This window comes from Arvicola amphibius, chromosome 8, assembly GCF_903992535.2.
Source record: "Arvicola amphibius chromosome 8, mArvAmp1.2, whole genome shotgun sequence".
In the NCBI taxonomy this organism is placed as follows: Eukaryota; Metazoa; Chordata; class Mammalia; order Rodentia; family Cricetidae; genus Arvicola; species Arvicola amphibius.
The window spans coordinates 14389577-14411137 of record NC_052054.1 but is presented as its reverse complement, the minus strand read 5'-3'; the positions used below and the strand labels follow the sequence as shown (position 1 = coordinate 14411137).

The 21561-nt window shown below is 40.4% G+C and overlaps 1 protein-coding gene across 1 annotated transcript in view; it reads right to left on the bottom strand.

The window, feature by feature from the left end:
* Syne1 (spectrin repeat containing nuclear envelope protein 1) overlaps positions 1 to 21561 on the bottom strand; it is a 467607-nt gene that overhangs the window by 311289 nt on the left and 134757 nt on the right. Inside the window, exons 14-17 of the mRNA XM_042055521.1 lie at positions 8058 to 8170; positions 7357 to 7525; positions 2292 to 2388; positions 1496 to 1698 (exon numbers count right to left, since the gene is read on the bottom strand). Coding sequence (XP_041911455.1) covers positions 1496 to 1698; positions 2292 to 2388; positions 7357 to 7525; positions 8058 to 8170 — 582 coding nt within the window. The remainder of the gene's footprint in view (positions 1 to 1495; positions 1699 to 2291; positions 2389 to 7356; positions 7526 to 8057; positions 8171 to 21561) is intronic.

Sequence of the window (21561 nt, the reverse complement as noted above, 5' to 3'; positions counted from 1 at the left end):
AAAACAAGAGACCATTTATGTCTTCTCATTTTCTATATGAAGAGGCAATCGGTTCCTCAAACATCAGACTTTTTCTTGCTGTTTGTACCAAGAAAACAGTGCAAGCAGTCTAAAATCAGAATATCCGTATACATGTATATGTATTATATCCAGATATCAAAGAAAACATTTTTAGGTCAGACATTTCAGTCACGGACATGGAACACAGTAGCCCCCTTTCTTATTTACATAAGGGAATGCACTTGGCAGTGAAACAGCTTCCGTCTCATCTCAGATTAGGCGCATGTGTTCACACACACACACTCATCGCACTGCAAATGTGACTCCGGCTTCATCCCATAAGCCATGTGTGGGAGGCTTTCCTACACAAAGAGCTGGGAACACTCCCATTCCTGGTTGGTACATTTCTTTGGGTCCAACCATCACAGATGACACGTACCGGAGCATTGTTCATCTGATTAGCAAAGACCCAAATCTACATGGTCTACGGATATTGCCTTCTTTAGATATACAAGAATATTTAATCCATATCAATGAAGAAACAAGAGAACAACATTAAAATGCTGCATTGGTTGGTACAAACGTGCAACAAACGAACAAATCTTGGATAACTGGTTAATAATAAAAGAGGTAATTCATTTCAATGCATGTATTGCCCTTCTTTACGGGAGCTTGATAGTATAATGCCTTTTATACAAATCCTGACTTTCCATGTGAAAACATCAGGTTTAGATAAAAATTGTATGCATTGCATATACAAACAAATTTGTCTGTATATTTACTCATACATACACGTGACTGTCCATTTTATTTGCTATTTCCATGTAAGGGATATTGGAATAAGACAGTTACTGCCATGCACACACTCATACACGCTTAAATATAGTAAAAAATAAAACAGAAAAAGACCTCACTCCTATGCACAATAAAATTCTTCATTGAGTGGTTATAAAACCCAAAAGTGAATATCTAAAGAGATCAAGATAGTGGTGACCCAGTTGTTCCAGGAGTGTTTACTGTCACTCAGATTCAGTCCTCTCTCTCTCTCTCTCTCTCTCTCTCTCTCTCTCTCTCTCTCTCTCTCTCTCTCTCTCTTTGTGTGTGTGTGTGTGTGCCTTGTATAGGAAATCACAGCTCTGAATAGGAACTGTACAAAGCCTGAGCCCTAGACAAGTCCATCTATGTAGACCTCAGTGTGTATATAGCACCCTCTACTGCTCATTAGATTTGGCTACCTCTCTATTACTAGTTGATTACTACCACTTACTGCCCTTCTGAATGAAAAAGTTGAACGGCTCCATCTCACAGGGAACTGTTTTCACAGAACTTTACCAGCCAGTGTCCACAGGTCTAATTTCATTTAACTCTCCTAGGGGTAAATCTCGTAAGAGAGAGCTCTTGAGATATCTGACAGCCCCTAGTGCACTCTGCAGTGAGAAATCTCTCCTTCACAACTCCGCAGCGTGCCTTTTTTCTTGTGCATGAACAGCCTTACCTTCTTGGCATTTTCGGATTGACTTAGCATTTTCTCGGCATCCTCCAGCCAGGCTTGAAGACTAGCCACAGTGTCGCCATAGCGATCCCAGTTGGAAAGCACCTCCTCCAGCATGCTCCTCACGCTCCTCACCTCCACGGAGAGATTCCTCCACTGGGCAGTGGTTTCATTCATGAATTTCATCACATTCTCAGCTTCTTCCACTGAATCAGAAATAGCCGGTGACGATCTCCTTTCTGTACTTAAAATCCCCCTATATGTTTTTCCCGTGTTCTTATGCACTGGAGGTATGAGCATCTTACAGACATACAAGATCCCATTTCCAACAATTACAGCAGATATTTACCAATTGTAAGCAAACATATCTTCCAAAGTTTATCTTCACAGTAATTTAAGCTCTCACATCTATATTCAAGTTATTCCACTTTTTTATTGCCTTTAATCCCCTTAGAATTGAAACTAGGCTGAAAAATTGCAGCGTAGAAAAGTGAGTGCCTATTTTGTTCTATCTTAGATGACTGCACACAGAAAGAAAACCATTGTGCAAGGCAGACATCTTACAAAACCACTCTGTCCTCTCCTAGATAAAGGCACAGTCATGAAGATATTAAAAAAAAATCACAGTAAAAACCAATGTATCTGACTCCTATACAGTGTTAACTGTATAGGATGCTAGGTTTCATTGTGACATTTTCATGCCTGCATATAAAGAACTTGGACCATATTCACCCCAATTATCCTCACCTACTTCTCCCTCCTACCACACCCCCTCAGCAAATCCCGCTGTGTGCCTTACCTGAGCCATCTGCTTTGACGTACATTTCAGCTGTCTGCTTCAGGATCTGGTATGTCACTTCATATTGTTCAAAGAACTTGCTGTTTTCTATAAAAGACTAAGAAAAGGGACACGCTTGGTTATCAGAGAGCAAATATTAGGCCTCTGTACAAACAAAAAAGGGTTAATTCATAGGTTTATGGGCATCTTATCCAATTCTGCCAACTTTATTCTACCAGAAAGTACAAAATCCCACTGTCATGGGTTACTCGGGTAGTGCGAAGTCCACAGATTGTGCCTACATTTTTAATACCAACTCAACACCAGACTGAGAAAATATTCTATTTCTTGACCACACAGAGGTTTGTTTTCCTAAAGAACAGAATTTGCTCTAGAGGATCTGGGCCTAACATTTAGAAAGAGCTAAATCTGGGAGAACATTTTAATGTCCCACTGTGTTGGTGCTGCGGAAGTCTGTTGCTCTTTGAACATTAGCCCTGGAGGATGACTGACTGCTTTGAGGAGTTTCCAGCTAAAAATAAACCACAGTGGAAATGCTTTCCTGAAATAAAAAGGAGAAGTTTAAAAATAATTGCATATGCTGTCCATATTATTGATGCTTTCATATTCCAGTTACCTAGTATAAAAATTACAGACTAAGGAAAAGCTACATGTATGTCTACACATAGCCTGCATATAAAATAAAATTATAAAATTCACACATAAATCTTAGGTAAATTTTGTTTTTTTATTAATGCTCAAACTTCCCTCATGTTTAAAAGATTATTCTGACTACTTCAAGTAGAAAATTAATACAGTTATAATTGAGCATGTGTCTCTGAACCCTCTTTAAAGTCTCCTATGAGTGGAAAGGATTTTAAGAGTTTAATTGAAAAAGGAAAAAGAAGAGGAAACGGTTTAATCAATTAAACTAGTTGAGAGAAATCATCACTATGATATGATGCAAAATTATGATTCACAAACTGGACTCATGAAAGTATGCTCGGAGTCCTACAAAATATGCTAATTCATGCTCTGTGAAGAGGCAAAAAAGAGTTCATAAAGCAATTTCATAGACATTCCTCGATTTTTACCACTATTTATCTTGTTTCAACATAAACATTTAAAAGATTACGTATTAACTACAATGAAGACTATTTTATATTTACAGAAAACTTATCAATTTTTCTCTAGAAATAAAGTGAATGTGGAAATCTATGAATTCTATGACAGAGGAGGCTTCCAGGCCTGATATTTTATTGGATGACTTCAACAGGGTTTATTATGTTCAGCTGAGAATAGAGTATGACCATGGCACGACAATGACATACACTGTAGTCACCAGGTAGACCTAAGATATTTGCCTGACTAGTCTGCAAATTAACTACAACCGAATAAAAAAACGACTTATTTCTATCTTTGTTTTTGGTCTAAAAATAGAAGCAGAGGCAAGAATATAATCAAAGGATTCCTTATCTTTGAGCTCTCCTTTTAGAACAGATACACAACTAATTTTTAAAGTAAATCCCATTTGTTATTTCAGACTTTTATTGGCCCTTGTAATTTGGACTCCTATTTTTTTTTTTTTTTTTTTTTTGCTAACTACATACACGCCATTGAGCAATGACGTTTGTCTGGGAAAGCCATTTTCAGAGGAGGCCCTGCTGGGGCTCCCTTTCCCTGTGCTAGACAGTCTCTCAGGAAAACACACATTTTAATTAAAAATGACAAGGTTAATATGCTTTAGTAAAAATCTGGTGAAAACTGGCTTTCTGAATCAAACGCACTATTAGCACGGATGATAAGACAAGAAAAGTGGAAGTAACTCTTATGACTTTGAAACCAAACATTGGGAGAAAGAACAGTTCTGCCTTCAAAATATAAACATACTAAATTAAAACTCATTCATTTCCCTGAGAGAGAGAGAGAGCTAGACAACATAATTATAAATCCTATAAAATTTAATCAAGGTTGTTTATTTACATTAAAAATTGTTGTCAATTGTAAGATAAAAATAGTCATGTTACTTATGCTGAGTTTTGCAATTTCCACAATCTTTTTTTTCATATGAAGAATAGAAATGGTATATTACATTTACATAGCAAATATGGACATTACATGTTAATTAGCAAGATCACTGTAAAGAATTCTGAAATCAATGTATCTGTAATCCCTGATCAACAGCAAATGTTCTAACTTTTAAATATTAAATATTTTAATTTTAAAGTTTAAATATTAAAAAATTATTATTATATTTATTTATTTGTCTGTGTGTTCTGTCATCATATGTGTGCCATGGTGTATTTGCGAAAGCCAGGGGACAATTTGAGGGAGTTGATTCTCTTCCCTCCCCCCCCAACCTTGTGGATCCCTGACTCACTTACTCAGGTTAGAAGGCTCTGTGGCAAGAGTTTATCTGCTGAACCACCTCAGTGACCCACATGGTCTAATTTTTTCACAATTAACATGAGTGTATTTTTCAAGGATTTAAAGTACTCATTCACTTATACCCCAGCTAGGAAGCATAGTCCATAATTCTCCAACCCTAAAACATGTGTTTCCTTTTTCTTTTGCATGTGATTTATGTTTCACTGGGAACTGACACCAATAACAATGACTCTTCATAGCTTCAGTATCATTTTGCTTATTAGAAAACACAATAACACACCACGTTTATTTTTTAAGTAAGGAAGGAACGAATTAGATGCCAACAATTGTCCCTACAGTTCAATTGAAAATCTTCATACTTTTTGAAATGAGCTGTTCTGAAATGAATGATTTTCCTTAAAACTTTAAAATGATGAGGGACTCTGTAGGGCATGGCACAGAAGGAAGAAGAGTATAAGGTCTACCCTGTAGAAGAATTGCTTTATTTTGGGTGGTGAGCCTCGCCTTTTATGGATGAGCTCTCCAGTCCAGAATCTCTGACTTTACCACCACCGCCACCATGATGACTTTACCATCATGATAAAATGTGAAACACTCAGGAAAGACAACATCATAGAAACGTCAGTCATTCCAGAGTCCTTGGGGTCATGAATGACTAGGGCACAGGTCCCTATGACAGCATTTCAGTCCCCCTCAGCTTTCCACCATGTTACCATGTCCACAAACAAGCAAGAGGGGCAGTCAAACTACCATAGAGTGCAAGAGCAAAACATCGCTCAATTTGAAACATATTACAAGGAACTAATGTTTATGAAGCAAAGTTCTTTAATGCGCTACAATTCAATAAACACCAATAACTTTGGCCTTGAAGTTAGCTTTTTTCACAGGTTATGTATGTATTGAGGGAATTTTTGGTACCTGCCTGCCAAGAAAGGTTTCTGATTTGGAAATATCTAGACTCAAATTCTGACTCCAGTTTCTTCCCATGTGTGTCGCCTTGAGCACAGGACTGAGACACAGAAACTCCCGAGCCAGCTGCACACTGCTGAATCAATGTTTTACTGTATGCAAAAACACTTTTTCCTTGAGGGAGAAAGTGAGGCACTCAGAGACTACACATAGTCATTGCAATTATTCAACTGAAAGGACCCGAAAGCCACTTACGGATGCTTTCACTAGGGCCTCTTCACTAGGATACTCGAGTACACCCACAGTGGAAACTGCTGGGAATGTAGGGTGATTGTCCACCTCACGCAGAGGAGAAATTTGCAGAACAGTTTGAAATTAACCTTTGAGTGAACTCTACAGAGTGGGCAGGAAGTACTGACTTTTTGTCGTTAACATCAACTCTCTATTTATATATCTCTCGAGAAGTTTGAAGAGAATTATTAATATCATTGTTTTGGAACATCGACCTGGTAAGGCAGCCCTATTAGGTACTCAAACCTGATTGGCTGTTCGTAAATAGCTAGAACAAAGGATGCAGCCCATGTAATTAACTCCCGGGCTCCGAGTGCAGTATCTGCTATGACTAAAACTGAAGATACAAATTTATTCCTCCATTTAATATTTATGAGACTAAAGCATTTACTAGAATTTTAAAAATGGATTTCCTTTCCTTACCAAAATAGCTACAAATGAATAAAGGAAAATATCCTAACAGAGTTCAGTTTTTGAAACTAAGGTTTCCTAGACCATTTTAGTGAATCTAGAGAGAAGGACTAACCACCAGGTTAAAAAAAAAATTCTTTTTGGTTTGTTTCAAATTCACATGTAGCTCCCATGTCAGTTAAAGGACAAAATGAAAATATAACAAAGCCGATGATGTTTCCAAGAGTCTTGTAAAGGAGACGATTTTAGTATGAGTTAAAGCACATTCTCTGCAGCCCACTGTGACTGATCAGGTTGCAGCAAGCCAGTATGTTAGGAGTTTAGTGATTTGTAATCTGGAATCTGTGTTTGAACACATGTCAGAAGCCAGGACAGAGATGCAGTGCTAACATGAATACTTTCAATCAAAGGTTGCAAAGAATTTGTGTAGGGGCGTGATTAGTAGACTAACGGGAAATAAATGGACTATATTAAACATAGTTTATTTATTAACTGTGTGTAAAAGGAACAGCAACATTCTTTCAATACATTTGGGCTGTTGTTCTAGATAGAGTTGGGATCATCTAGACAAGAACATGAGTACTCTTTAAAAGTTCAATTTATACAGAGATTTGTAGACAAAATTCCCCTATTGCCTGGGTACACACAGGCATAAGTCCTGGGAAGAGACTCATGCAGCAAATCTAACATGTGGACAGTCCCCATGTGGACAAGTAAAGACAGTTGCCCATTTTCTCGCATTGGGACACAGACGGCTGGAGGATAATACAGTAGTGCAGTATTAAAGGACTAATGGGGTTTTAAGTAAAGGCATGTGGGTGTACACACACACACACACACACACACACACACACACCTTTCGTCAGTAATAAAGCTCCATCCCTAGGTTTGGGGGACGGTTAATATTGGGAACCCTCCCAAAGTCAGAGTTTGCTACAAAAAATTCCAAAGCATCCAAGCCGATCTTTCCAGGTGCTCGTGAAAAGCTCCACACCTCCACTCCTCCCCCCATCCCCCCCGCTGGACAAAGTGGTGTTCTCACACTTTAACTTCAAGGTGGGACTCCGTCAGGGCGCTAGAGACTCACGATATAGCTTTGCAGCAGCAGCTCCACGGACTCTCGCCTTCCGTACTTGATGATCCAAGACTTCAGTTTTGACTCGGCGAGGACCAGCAGGGACAGCAGACGGTACTTCAGTTCCAGAAACTCCATTTTCATTAAGTGCAGCTCAGATGTGGAGGACACAAAATGAAACCTAGGAAGAGACAGGGAGAATTCACAGGATGTAACTAATAGTAACTGAGGGAGGCTAGCCGAACCTGTTACACCACCGCCTCCTAAACTCTCCCTGCTCTCGGTCAGGGCATTCAGTTTCCTTCCTAGCTCCGGCTTCAAGGGAAAACAGGATTGATTGAAGTTCTTGCTTTAGCTCTCTCCCCTGCTAACACATCTCTCATCTGTTTCTTTTATAAGCTGTTTTTGCAATGTTACATAATGTTCCTTACAGTATTGAATAAAAACACAGCCTATGATGAAGAAAGCGTTTCTCTGATCTGCAAGCTGTGGGAACGTTCCAACTCACTCTCTGCAGTTAATAATATATTAGCATGTTGGCACTCACAGCGTCTGTGTGGGAACCCACTTTGCATTTACCAAATGTAAGCACCCCTGTTAAAATTATAACAATTCATTTTGGAAGAGAAAAATGTGAGAAAAAGAATACAAACACATCCATCTAGCATTTTGTTTTTTAAAGAGTCCTCAGACAAAATCGGACGTTCTCTTACCTCTCGGCCATGTCCTCTAGCTGATCAGCAGGCATCGGGATCCCATTGACAGATCTGGTCTGGTAGATTTCATGGAACGCTCTTTTGTGGGCATCTGTGTTTTGAAGCAGATCCTAATATACAATTTAAAAAATTTTTTTTAAATGAGGAAACATGTTCCCAAGAGACTGAGAAGCATAATTTTCCAGCTCTGCTGATGAGCCAATGTATTCAACAATTTGTCCCTGCCACCACCTTCTCACGCAGCCGGCGCCTGTCACAGGCTTTTACCTAGAACGGCAGTCCGTGACTGTGGAGAAGCCACTCTGCTGGAGCTGTGTCTAATCATCCCCGTATCTTTAAACACACATGACACTTGCCCAGCAATGCATTCAGACCTCTTAAAGGTGTAAGACCCAAGGCTGCGTGATCACCGCTAGAAACAAACATCTCAGTGTTTTGCCTGGGGTTTGGAGATGCAGGAGTGTGGGGGGGATTCTTTGATTGTTTGATTTTTTCCCCCTAAAAACTAAACACAGCATACTTAACCCCTTCATGCTAACAGGGCTTAGCTTCCCTACTGTTATTTTCAGTTGGAATTTGTGACGCCTGCCTTAAATACCATTTGCCAATTACAATAGACTTTGAAAATATGGTTTGGTAAGAAAATTTTTCAAAAGTAAGGGAAACAACCTCCAGGTGCCCTCCAGGTGACCAACAGAGAAGAGATCAAATGCAATGCTCATCAACGTTTTTCCTCAACTTTATACAGCGGCTTTCCTGTTCTTTAGGTTAATATGAATCTTGATTTGACTATTGTGTATTTTACCAGCCACCACACACTTATGTATAAAAAGAACGCATCTTTGCTGCCAGTCCAAACGCGCTCTCTCTCTCTCTCTCTCTCTCTCTCTCTCACACACACACACACACACACACCACACACAAGTCATTAATACCAGATGGCTGGATCTTTGACCCCCAGAGGAAAGAGGAGACAGGGCTGTTTTCAGAACAGCTGTCGTTGGTGAACCCTGTAGGCCTTCTCCCAGCTTTCCAGCGCGCCGACGCACCTCCAACAGCAGATGGTGTTGGCTGAAACTGCCCTCGAGTGACTTCAGAGAAATTTGCACCTTCACAGCTACCTCTCATTTATTAGACCTGACAGTTTTAATACCCAGTGCAGCAAGAAAATCCTTGACAAAATAAAGCAAATACAAACATTGCACAGACTTGCAAGGGAATTTCTACAGCTACCATATACTACTTGTTCCTAAGAAGTGCCCTATCACTGCAAAGCATCTGGATAGTAAGAAAAACATAATACGTTGATTTCACTGGGTTTACAGGCAATGCAACTGTTTAAGTCTCTCATTCTTAGCAAAATATGTCCCACAATGGATCACAGGCTATAAGTAAAAACAAAACAAAAATTCAGACGGTCTAGAGCAGGCATCAGCACGGCATGTTAGAACGCTGGGCGTTGGAACATGAACGAGATGAGACACTAGAAATAGATTTCCTTGATGGGGTCGGAATCTCTTACAGAAGGGCTAAGGCCAGCCGAGCGGTGGTGGTGCACACGCCTTTAATCCCAGCACTCAAGAGGCAGAGGCAGGCGGATCTCTGAGTTCGAGGCCAACCTGGTCTATAAGAGCTAGTTCCAGGACAGGCTCTAAAAAAGCTGCAGAGAAACCCTGTCTCGAAAAACCAAAAAAAAAAAAAAAAAAAAAAAAAAAAAAAAAAAAAAAAAAAAAAAAAAAAAAAAAAAAGAAAGAAAAGAAAAAAAAAGAAGGGCTAAGGCCAGATTCAACGAGCATGCAGGAGCAAGGGGGAGGGGTAATAGTCACCAAGGTAAGGGACTAGCTACCAAGAGTGACAGCCAGAGAAACACAGAGACAGGAAAATGTCAACCATTCTATAATGAACAGTAGTGTGTAAGTTGGAAGGAATCCTAGTTCTCACAGTGATTAGAGACAGTTCAAACATGAGTTTTCTATATTGTCAAATACCTACGATTGAACTGCTAGGAAGACCACAGCATCCCTGTGACTTACAGCTTCAGCTCAGTAGAGGGAAAGCTGTAGAGGAGGGGAAACGAGCTGTGTTGGGTACAGTGGTGGCTGCCTGCTATGCCAGGACCCGGGAGTGCTGTGAGTCTGAACCTGAGCTTCAGAATGGGACTTTGTCTCAAGAAACCTAAAAGAACCCAAGGAAGAGAGGGAGAGAGAGATAGTGAGAAATTCTGGGGGAAAAGAAAAACCAGACAAAAACTTCTCTTTACAAATAGCAAAAAAGAAAAGGACAAAAAGAAAGTAGTCAAATGGTTAATATTCAGGTATAGAATATGCTATGAATAAATACAAAGTACATAACTTTATATGACAAAGGCCTGAGAATGTCAGGTTAGAGGAACGAGCAAAAGCAGTCACATGAGAGGTAAAAGAGCATATTTGTATGTAGATGAAGAAAAAATGAAAGGGAAAGTTGTTTTCTTTTTTAAGAATAAGAGAATAACATCTACCTATTAGGGCAATCGAAAGGCTGGAATTTTTAGATTATAAAATACATTAGGAAGATTTCATATGTACCACAAGTAATTACAATAAGTCATGAATGTATTGATGATCAGAGTCCACATTAATAGACGGTGTATTAATTCATACATAGTAAATGATGTACATAGTAAATGTCAAAATACATAAAAACAGATAAAGCAGTCTAGGACTAGTTGGTCCTGAGCATGGGTGTGGGGGTGCTGGTCACCCCTCACCAGCTGCTGCTCTCTGAAGAGCTGGCCCCACCACTCACCTGGACAGTGTGCAAGAGCTGGCCCTGGTGGCATGGGCGCAGAAGAGCTAGCCCTGATGGTTTGATGGTGTGGGTGCAGGAGAGCTGGCCCCACCACTCACCTGGGTAATTTCAAGAGCTGACCCTGGTGGCATGGGCGCAGGGGAGCTGGCCCTGATGGTGTGATGGTGTGGGTGCAGGAGAGCTGGCCCCACCACTAGCCTAGGCAGGGTGGGAGAGCTAGCCCTGATGGTATAGGTGTGGGAGAACTGGCAAGCTGGCAACTCAGCGACCACCCATGCCCAGATCCTGGGCTTTGAGTTGGCCCGTGCCAACATCTATCACATCTATGAGATGTTGGAGCAGGTGAAGGGGCTGGTCCTGCAGAACCCAAGTTGCAGAATCTATATGATTCAGAGGAACAGCAGGATATCCAAGGGGTATCTCAGTGAGGGTCCAGTATTGATAGTGTAGTAGAATCTAGGGGCCTCAATCCAGACTAATGACTCATCACAGTGAACATTTGCAAGTAAAATTTGTTAGACAAAGGGGTAGACTGTGGGATGCACTGTGCCATGTTGTAGCTTCTATGACAAGTCATTTTTTTTAAATTTTAGTTTTCTATTTTCTATTGGGGAGGTTACAAGGATAGAGGTCAGATATGGAAGGACCCAGAAATGTGTGGAATTAGGTTACATGATGTGAAATTCACAAAGAATCAATACAAAATTATGGGGGAAACCTATAACAAACAAACAGCATAGAAACTGGCAAACCTACATTGCTGTGGGAATTATCAACACACCTCCTTCAGTTACCAAAAGGGGGCAAAAGGAACAAGTGGATCCCACATTGTGGAGTAAGAGAAGTTAATGAAGTCCCAAAAAAGATGAAGAAGATGGGAAAAAAGAATATCAGTGGAGAGAGAAAACTCCTTAGGGATGCCCAGGGCAAAGATATCATGGTGGAATATATTTGGCTCTGAGGCTATCATTACTGTGAATTTTCACCAGTCTCTTATTTAAATTAAAACATGAACATTCCCTCTCCTTTTTTTGTCCCCAAATCGTTATTTGCTTATTTACTACATTTATTACCTTTATCTGCATCCTTTAGAGATGAGTCATATACTGAATGTCAAGGATCAGTGTCTCTCTTCATAAATAAGGGCATATCATGAATGCTCTGAACACTATTTAATGCTGTGCAGATGCTCACTAAAAGTCTACTGAAAACCAGTAAAGATTAGAGAGAGGGAAAGCTAGATGAGTAGGGAGAAAAGTGGGAAGCCAAATGAAAGAAGAGTTTCATGGACATAGAAGTGCTTTATAAAGAGTCTCTGATGGGTGAAGAATGAGGGCAGATAATAGCTGGCCAGTGGATGAGAAGGCCAATCTTGTTCAACTTGACATGGGTCACATAGTAGTGATGGTTTATTACAGTGGTTTTCAGAGGGAACATGGGAATCAAAAAGGAGACACAGAAAAGTCTTAAGAGTATATTTGTGTAAACAGAATTAGGGCATTTGGACAATAGCTGATAAGGCAGGTAGGATGAAGAAAAAGACTTAAAATGAGAGGAAAAAACTCTGTCTATGCACATGTGTGTGTGTGTGTGTGTGTGTGTGTGTGTGTGTGTGTGTGTTGTTAGGGGGAACCCGATGGAGAGAGATGTAGAGAACAATGGAACAGGGAGATGTAACTGTATATCCTTCAAAGGAAGGGGGGATAATATCTAAGGCTCATGGAGTGACTGGCCCTGGTTGGGAGCACAGATGGTTCATCCACAGCAGCAGAAGTAGGGATGGAGTATTTGGGCACAGATGCAAGTAGGTGGGTTGATGTATTTGTGGGAGCCTGCGGAAATTCTTTTCTGATTGCTTCTATTTTTCTTGGGGAAATAGGAAGCGGTGCCATCAGTTAAGAGTGAGGATGGGGAGGAGGTGTGGAAGGCTGAGGAGACACGGTATGAAATAGATGTCCCGGAAATGGAGAGGGCTTGGAGTTAGGAAAGGCCTTGTGACTGCTACACAGCCTTAGGAGCCCAGTTGGGTTAGTCACTGTGTCAGAACGTGGGGGTGCTCCAGCCTCATCAGCTGCCTGTGTGGGGGCATGGTCTATGCAGAAACTGTTTTTAATCGGAGTTATATTTTTACCAGGCTAGTAAAAAAAGGCAAGACATGAACAACTGAATTGAGGATGAGCCCAGTGAGTGACTTTTATGAACAAACACAAAGGTTGAAGGATGGAATAAAATTGAAGTCAATAGAGTCAAATGGTCATAGTGTTAAGAATTAAGGGGTCCAGATGGATGAAAACGTTCTTGATTGGAGACTGGATTGCTTGGCAAAGCAGTTGTGGAGGGTTCCAGCTACTGATGATGATAATAAGTGAGGGTGACGGAGAGCATGGTGGTGGTCAGGCATGGTGCAGGGTCACCAGAGAAAGGTGAAGGTATTGAGAGGCCAAGTAGTGTGAGGATCATCTACGGGATGTTGAACATTCCAATTAGGAGGCCAGGAATCACCATAAGGAAATGAAACTCTCAAGAAGGAGAGAAAATGACTTGAGTGGGGTTGATAGCACAAGGAGGCTCAGGAGATGGTGGAGACAGAACACTATTCTCGTGGTGCCAGAGGTCCTTCTGTCTATGTGTTGCTTTTACTGGTTAATGAATAAAGAAACTGCTTTGGACCTATACAAGGCAGAACTTTGGTAGGCAAAGAAAACTGAAGTGAATGCTGGGGGAAGGCAGAGACAGAGAGAGAGAGAGAGAGAGAGAGAGAGAGAGAGAGAGAGAGAGAGAGAGAGAGAGAGAGAGATTGAGAGAGAGAGATGCCATGGAGCCACCACCCGAGTCAGACATGCTGAAATTTTGCCAGTAAACAACTGCCACATGGCAATGCACAGATTAATGGAGATGGATTAAATTAAGATGTAAGAGTTAGCCAATAAAAAGTTAGAGCTAATGGGCCAAGCAGTGATTTAAATAATACAGTTTCTGTGTGATTATTTTGGTTCTGGGCACCGGGACAAACAAGCAGCTCTCTCCTGCAATATTCTCATGATTTCTTAATACTTGAAATTCTTGCCTTGCCAACAAAGTATGAACTTTGAACTCAACATGTCAACAACTTTGTGGGCACATTTAAAGCTTGGAACTTCAGACAATTATGTGGCTTTGAGTAATGTGTTTATTTTTCTTCCTGCCCATAGTAAATCTATCTGCAGAAGAGGGTGGCAATGTTATGTCATATCCTTTTGTTAAATGTTCAGTAAAATTAGTTACTTAGATTAAAACTTGATGTGGGATGTCTTTCTGTATATGTGCTGCTTTTATTGGTCAATGACTAAAGCTGCTTTGGCCTATGACAGGGCAGAATATAGCGAGGCTAGAAGATAAATATAGAGAGAATAGGCAGAGTCAAGAAAACGGCATGTAGCTGCTGAAGGAGAAAGACGCTGCTGGAACCTTCCAGTAGGCCACAGCCTCATGATGATACACAGATTAATAGAAATGGGTTAATTTAAGATGTAAGAGTTAGTTAATAAGAAGCCTGAGCTAATAGGCCATTTATTTATTTGTGTATCACCACAAGGCTGTGGCCTACTTGTAAGGTTTCAGCGGCATCTTTCTTCTTTGGCAGCTACATGACATCTCCTTGGCTCTGCCTACTCTCTATACATATCTCTTCCATCCTGTCTATATTCTGCCCTATCATAGGTCAAAGTAGCTTTATTCATTAACCAATAAAAGCAACACATATACAAAAGGACATCCCACATCAGAAACATGGCTGAATCCTCCATAATCACCTGTAAGGGATATTTTCTCTTTCTAGATAACTGAGCATTAAGCTCTCTAGAAAATATAAAGAATTACACAGCTATACTTTGTATAATTAATGTACTCTGATATAATATACATATTAGTTAACTTAAAAATATGATAAAAAACAGGGTTGCTCGTGGGATCTGCCACCCTCTTCTGACCTCCACAGGCACACACACACACACACACACACACACACACACATTCACACAGACACATGCACAGAAGCATAAAAATAAAATAGATAGTAAAAAGAAATCACAATAGAACTGTTTATAAGGAGAATTATCTGCAGTATACATTTTTAAATACTTAACTTGTATACTGGCAACACGGTAAGTGAAGAGAACATGTTATATAAATATACTTTTTCTTTTGTGGTGAGTTCAGAAAAAAAAAGCATTCTAGTTTTCCATAGCATGTTTAAGTTTTTGAAATCAGAATTCCCTTTCATACTGGAAAGGTGAGCTAATGCTTTCAAACATCCTGTTTATGCACACAGGCTCCCCTGGCGTGCTCTTCTCAGGTTGCTGATCTCTTACCATGTCTGATATGCCTGTCCAGTTGGGTTATATCAAACACAGATTGTGTGCTACTGAGAAAAGTTAGAATTTTAATGAAAAATGATCCGAACTTCTTGTCTTCACAGCTCACTTTACTGTTAAGTACCTAATAAGTATACTCTGAATACATTGGTGTTGATCGCATAATTGCAGTGATGCTCTATGACCATGCTACTCTTACCTCCTGTGGCCAGGTCTACGGAGAGGTCTGCCTCAATGAAAACCATCATTCTGTGAGCCACCTGGACTTGTCCTCTACCCGCCCCTGTTTGTTTCTTGTTGTCTCGCTATGCATGCTTCAATTTTCTTGTTGTCTGTTTCCCCCTTCATTTTATATCCACATCTTCATGATCACCCATTCCTACACATCTCCCTAGTTTCCATTTTTTCTGGTCATTATATCTTGTTTATCATATTTGGGTAGATGGTTGGAAGGCATATGCATACTCTTTCTGACTCTCTCATCTCTCTGTCTCTTTCTCCTTTGCTAACTATGTATCTATCTACTATATCTATCATCATCATAATCTATCATAATAATAACATGCCTATCATAATAATCCATCTTCTATTTATCTATATAATAATTACTATCTATCTATAATAATAATATATCATATATCTATCATAATAATAATCTATCATCTATCTATCTATCTATCTATCTATCTATCTATCTATCTATCTATCATCCATCTTCCTCTCATCAGAATGGCTCATATAGTCAGTGACACGCACAGAGAACCATGTGAATCATCCAACTGAAAAAAGTCATTCTGTGGGGAAATTACCACCATCTGCGGAACCTTCTATAACATTCTAGCAAATGGCACACACTTGCATTTGCTCTGTGCTCAAGGTTTCAGTGCATAAACAACAGTCACGTGGTGTTTGTCATACCTCCGGTTTGGAGGCCACACCTCCTACCATATGCTTCTCCCTCCCCAGCGCTGGAAAGCTACCATGGAAGAAACCTTTGATGGAAACTTCTTTACTCACACATAGACCCACAATTCATGCACATTCTACATCACATTTAAAATTCTAAGGTAACTTCTTTTGTGTTAGACACATTAAGTTAAAATACTTTCAGTTGTTACTTATCTTATAGGAAATTATTACATGGGACATATACTAATCTGTGAGAATGGTAGTTTCTGTGTACTCCTGTTTAGAACTTTTCTTTCATTTGTTTGTACTTTGTAGCCCATGATGGGCCCAGTGCTTCCGATTCTGAATATGTGATGTATCTTGAACTTAGCTGGGACGTGAACTTTGGCTCCTCTACAGCCTAACCCTATAATTACTGAGAACAGAGGCATAGACAGAAAGGTCCAGACTCGTGTGTGTGTGTGTGTGTGTGTGTGTGTGTGTGTGCGCGTGTGTATTTGCATAGATGGAACAGACCTCAGAGTTACACTGTAATTTGAAAAAGCAGATGACAGGGAATTCTGCATGTCTGTTTGTGCATATTGATAGTGTCAGGGAGAAACATGGAGAGAGATAATAAGCAAATCAAAAGTTTTCTGAACACAGTCATTCATGAATTAGGACAGGGAGCCCAGAAACAAACCCATATATCTACGATCAATTGATTTTTGGCAAAAATGCCCAAAATACACTATTGGAAGGACAATCTATTCTATCGACAATTGGAAAAGTATGATAATAGATCCTTTATTTCACTGCTTGTACAGGAATCAACTCAAACAGGCTTAAATAAAGGAGCAAATACTATAGAAGACCAAAACCAAATAAGCAAAAATGAGAAGCTTAGAGTGGCATGCATCTTTAATCCCAGACCTCAGGCAGATCTCTGTCTCTGTAAATTTGAGGTTAGCCTGGTCTATTTATCAAGTTCTAGGCTAGCCAGGGCCACATAGTGAAACACTGTCTAAAACAAGAAGAAAGGATGAGAGGAAGGAAGGAAGGAAGGAAGGAAGGAAGGAAGGAAGGAAGGAAGGAACATAGGCAGACTGGCCAGTGGCGTTAGGTGTAGTTTGCTAGAACCCCCAAAGCAAGATAACAAATGACAAAGGAGGCAAGTAGAATTGTATCAGGCTAAAGGGCTGCAGAACAAGGAGAATCGGCAATAGAGATGACCAGAAACAAGTAGTTGCCAGTCATTCACAGAGTTAGGGGGGCTTGAATGACTCTCATCTCTATGAAAAATTGCCAGATATAAACTAGTTAAGGAGGGGAGGTTTATTTGACTTGTAGGTTTAGGGACCCCTGTCTTCCATAGTGGGAAGGGTATGGCAGGCAACTCAGAGCATGGCCACTAGACAGCATAGAACATACTTTGTCTTTTCTTCAACTTGGACTACAAGCCTGCAAGGAAGGGAGCTGCCCATAATCAATGAGAAGCTTCTCCCCTTAGTTAATCTTCTTTGGCTTGCCCTCCCAGCCTCCACGTGGTGTACTATACTAACACCCTAGGTAATTCTCAAGCCAATCAGGTTGACAATCAAGATCACCCAACACATGGGACTAATATAAAAAGTATCAAGGAACTTAATCAAAATAGAGTAAGAAACAAATACCTCTGTTAAAAATGTCAAAGGACTTGGGCAAAAAAGGACAAAGAAGTAGGCGATAGATGGCTGAAAAAAGTTCAACATACTGAGTGATTATAGGAATCTAAATTCAAACCACAATGAGGTATTACTGTATGCCTGCGAGTGTAGATATTATCGTAAACATGGAGCATAACAAGTGCTGGCGAGGGCAAAGCCTTAGCTAGTGTTGACCGCAATATGAATCAGGGCAGTCATTTTAGAAAAGGGAGCTTTGCTGAAAAATATTGAAAATAGGAATCCCAGAGTAAGGCGGAGGAATAGAAGCTTATTGTTGGAATGAGAAGATTCAGGACAATACAATATTCCAAAGAGTAAAATGGAGAAAGAGCACTAGAAACCAAGAAAGGGGTCAATGGGACAGCACAAGGCAGAGAATAATGGAAAGATGACAGAGAAAGTTGTCCCCAGCTCTAGTCCCAGCTGGATGGTTTGGGGCAGCAGACAAAGCCTCAATGACAGTGTAGGCCCAATAGGGTTGCCAGTCCTAGATGCAGGAGCGGTAGATGGTCCTCTCAAGCTTTAAGATCAATGTGGGGTCTGCTGTGACAGTGAGAGCATCAGAAAGCAGAGCCATTTTGACACCTGGGGGCTACAGGTTCATGAGATATGAGAGGAGACATATTGGAACTGTGTTACCCTCTCAGACCTGAAATCAAGGCACAACAATGGAGGCTGGGGACAGTCTGTCCCAGTGGCAGGGTGGGAGATGTCACAACAGGCGTTTACAGAGTGGAATGAGCCTAAGCACAGAGTGACTGAGAAGCGTGGGTCTCAACCAGCTTGGGCTGGAGAAGACTCGGTGATCAGGGCTGTTACCTTCATTGTTCCTGGATGATTGCTGTGAAGGCTGAGGGCTCCAAGCTGAGGCAGGCAGGATATGCCACTGCCTTGCTAGTATGTTATTTGGTGCTTAGAATGACTGAACTCTGAACAATTGCTTTATTTTCCCAGCAGGTGATTATGGGCAGCCCTAAAACTTGAAAGCCCTAAAACCCAGAGACAAGATACTTTCTAGCCTCCATTGGAGAGCTGTGTCCTGTTTTGTTTATTATCCTTGCTCTCTGACGCACTTGGTGATGCCCCTTTGGCTTGGATGTGTGCTGTCTGCATGTTCACAGGCTGGAGCATTCTGGAGTGAGTGGAAGCCTTCCCAGGATACAGGTCATGGAGGTCATATGGACCAGCACAGTTCTCAGGACACAAAGAAAGAAAGCTCCTAAATAAAATCAGCCTGAAGATGACCACTGACTCTTGACAGGCTCATGCTCAAGCTATGACTCACGACTCCTCTGCCCAAACTTAGCAGGTTTCAATATTAGAGGGGATGGAAAATGGCTTTTTTAAATCCTTAGTCTTTAAAAAGACACAAAAATGAAAGCAAGCAAGCAAACAAACAGGCTTTCTTTCCTTTTTATTCATTTTAGTATTCTTTTTATAACATTTTGCTTAGAAAAAGCCACTCAGCTTTTGTTAGTCAGCATCTCACCAGTTCAACTTTATTCCCGCATTGCCTTTATTTTTAAACCATAGCTTTGCAGCCATTTCTTTCTTTTTTCCTTTATACCATTCTGTTTTTCTTATTCTTTCTCCTATTCTTTGTCTCAAAGATGATTATTACTTTTACTTTTACTCATGTTTAACTCCATTTGTATTTTTTATTCACCATCAGCTCTCACATTTTCCTCTCTGTCGTTCCTGTGAACGAGAGTTCCTGGAGAGAAGATGTGAGCAAAGACTGACTGACTAATTACAGCTGCCGTGGTGTGGAGAGGTTGGGATGCTGTAGATCCAGGACTTAATTATACCTTATCTTGGACTCGCTTTTGACCCTCCCCCTTTTAACTCTGTGAATGGCCATTTCTTGACACCTCTTTACAGGATATTCTGCGGTTCACAGATTTAGAAAGAAAAACATCTTAGAATTTGTCAATTTGCAGATAAGTAGCTTCCACCAACCCCCAAACTCAGAATGTCACCTGAAAGTATTTGAGGCTGTAACAGAGTTTCCCCATCTTGCTGGGACTTGTTTCTCTGATGTTTCTATCAAGGTATTTTTTAAATGTTTATATTTATAACTCTCTTTGTTCTGTTGTTATAAAAACTCTGTGAAACTGGAGCATGGAACCTGGGGCAACCTAGATTCAAGCTCCCCAAGTCACGGTCACTCAGATATGGCTCCAGAACACACTTACCCTCTTTGCAGTAAGAACTGTGTATTTTGTGCTGACAGTGGAATACTTATTTGCTTTAATGTACTGTTATCGTGTTTCTTCTGTTATTTCCTTACCCCCGTTTGGTTAACAGAAGGCCAGAGATGAAGCCCAAAACTCCATCCTTGTGGGGAGATATGACTTGAAGCCTGATTTCAATTGTCCTGCCATGTTGGATTTTGTTTGGTGATATTTCTGTCATGGTATTTATTTCTTTTCCCTGGGTGGTACCAGCTATTGAGTTCTCAGGAGTACTTGTCAGTGATAAGATGCCCACATGGAGTTAGAATAGATATTCCTTGCCCGACAAGAGTTGTATACAAATTGCTAACATAAGAAATACGAATATATACACACACATCATTTATTTTTTGAGTCAGGGTTTCTCTGTGTAGCATTGGCTGTTCTAGAACTTGCTCTGTGGACCCGGCTGACCTCCAACTTTAAGAAACTTTAAGAAAATGGAAGTGTCTGAAGGCAAAAGTGTAGATGGAGGTGAGTGGCGGTGCCACATGTCTGTGCCAGGCTGCTAGGTGACTTAGTCCAGGCTTTGTCTCCTGAGATCAAATGGCATGGCAGGTGTGTCAGGAATTCCAAAACCAGGGTCTCAGGTGCATGACACAGAGATGCCATGAATTTGGTTTTTGATCTTTTAAATCGTATTTAATCTTTTGATCTTTTAAATAGTATTTCCCTCAGGTAATTAAAAACACATCAAACAGTTGACAGAAAAAAATATTTTTGATAATAACAGGAGGAGAAATCTCTACATATCAGCTTGTTTTTCATATACATGCTAAAACAGAAACACTTACAGAACAAAAGGGTTAAGAAAAATACATGGTTGCATTAACGTTTGGTCTATCAAAAATAGCATTCTTAGTGATTTAGGCCTGTAGTATTATAAAATATTTGAGAACAATCACAAACTAGCCACACACAGGTCACCAAAGTCCTCAACTGTATCCCAAGGCCTTTATTCCCCATGCACAACTAAAGTATCAGGACTGGAAGCTTTTGTTTGCCATTCTTTGAGAAAGAATAGAGAGGTGAGGTATAGAGTCAATGGCCAATCTTATTAGTATATAAATTTATATAATCTAGAAGCTTATCTTTTAAAAATAAAAACATAGCCTATAGCCATAGAAATAATTGTGGCTGCAGATACGAAAGCCTACCCCAGAGTTTTGGAAGGTATTTTATGAAATCAGTGTACTGAAATTGTCAGTAATGAGTATAGGCAAGAAAGCTACTGTTCCTATCACCTCGTAGGAGGAAGAATGTGAACTACAAAGGATGGATGTTCAGAGGGGCACACCTGTGTGTTTTCTGAAGAGGCTGCTTCTCTGGGGACTCCAGGATGGCCATGCTGCAAAGGTTTCTGTGGTAGCTTGAATAAGCATGGTCCCTACAGGGATCATGTGTTTGAATACTTGGTCCCTAGTTAGTAGAACTGTTTGAAAAGGATTAGGAGGTGTGGCTTTGTTGGATGACGTGTGTCGCTGGGGAGGATTTTGAGCTTTCAGAAGCTCACTGCCTTCCCAGTTCTCTC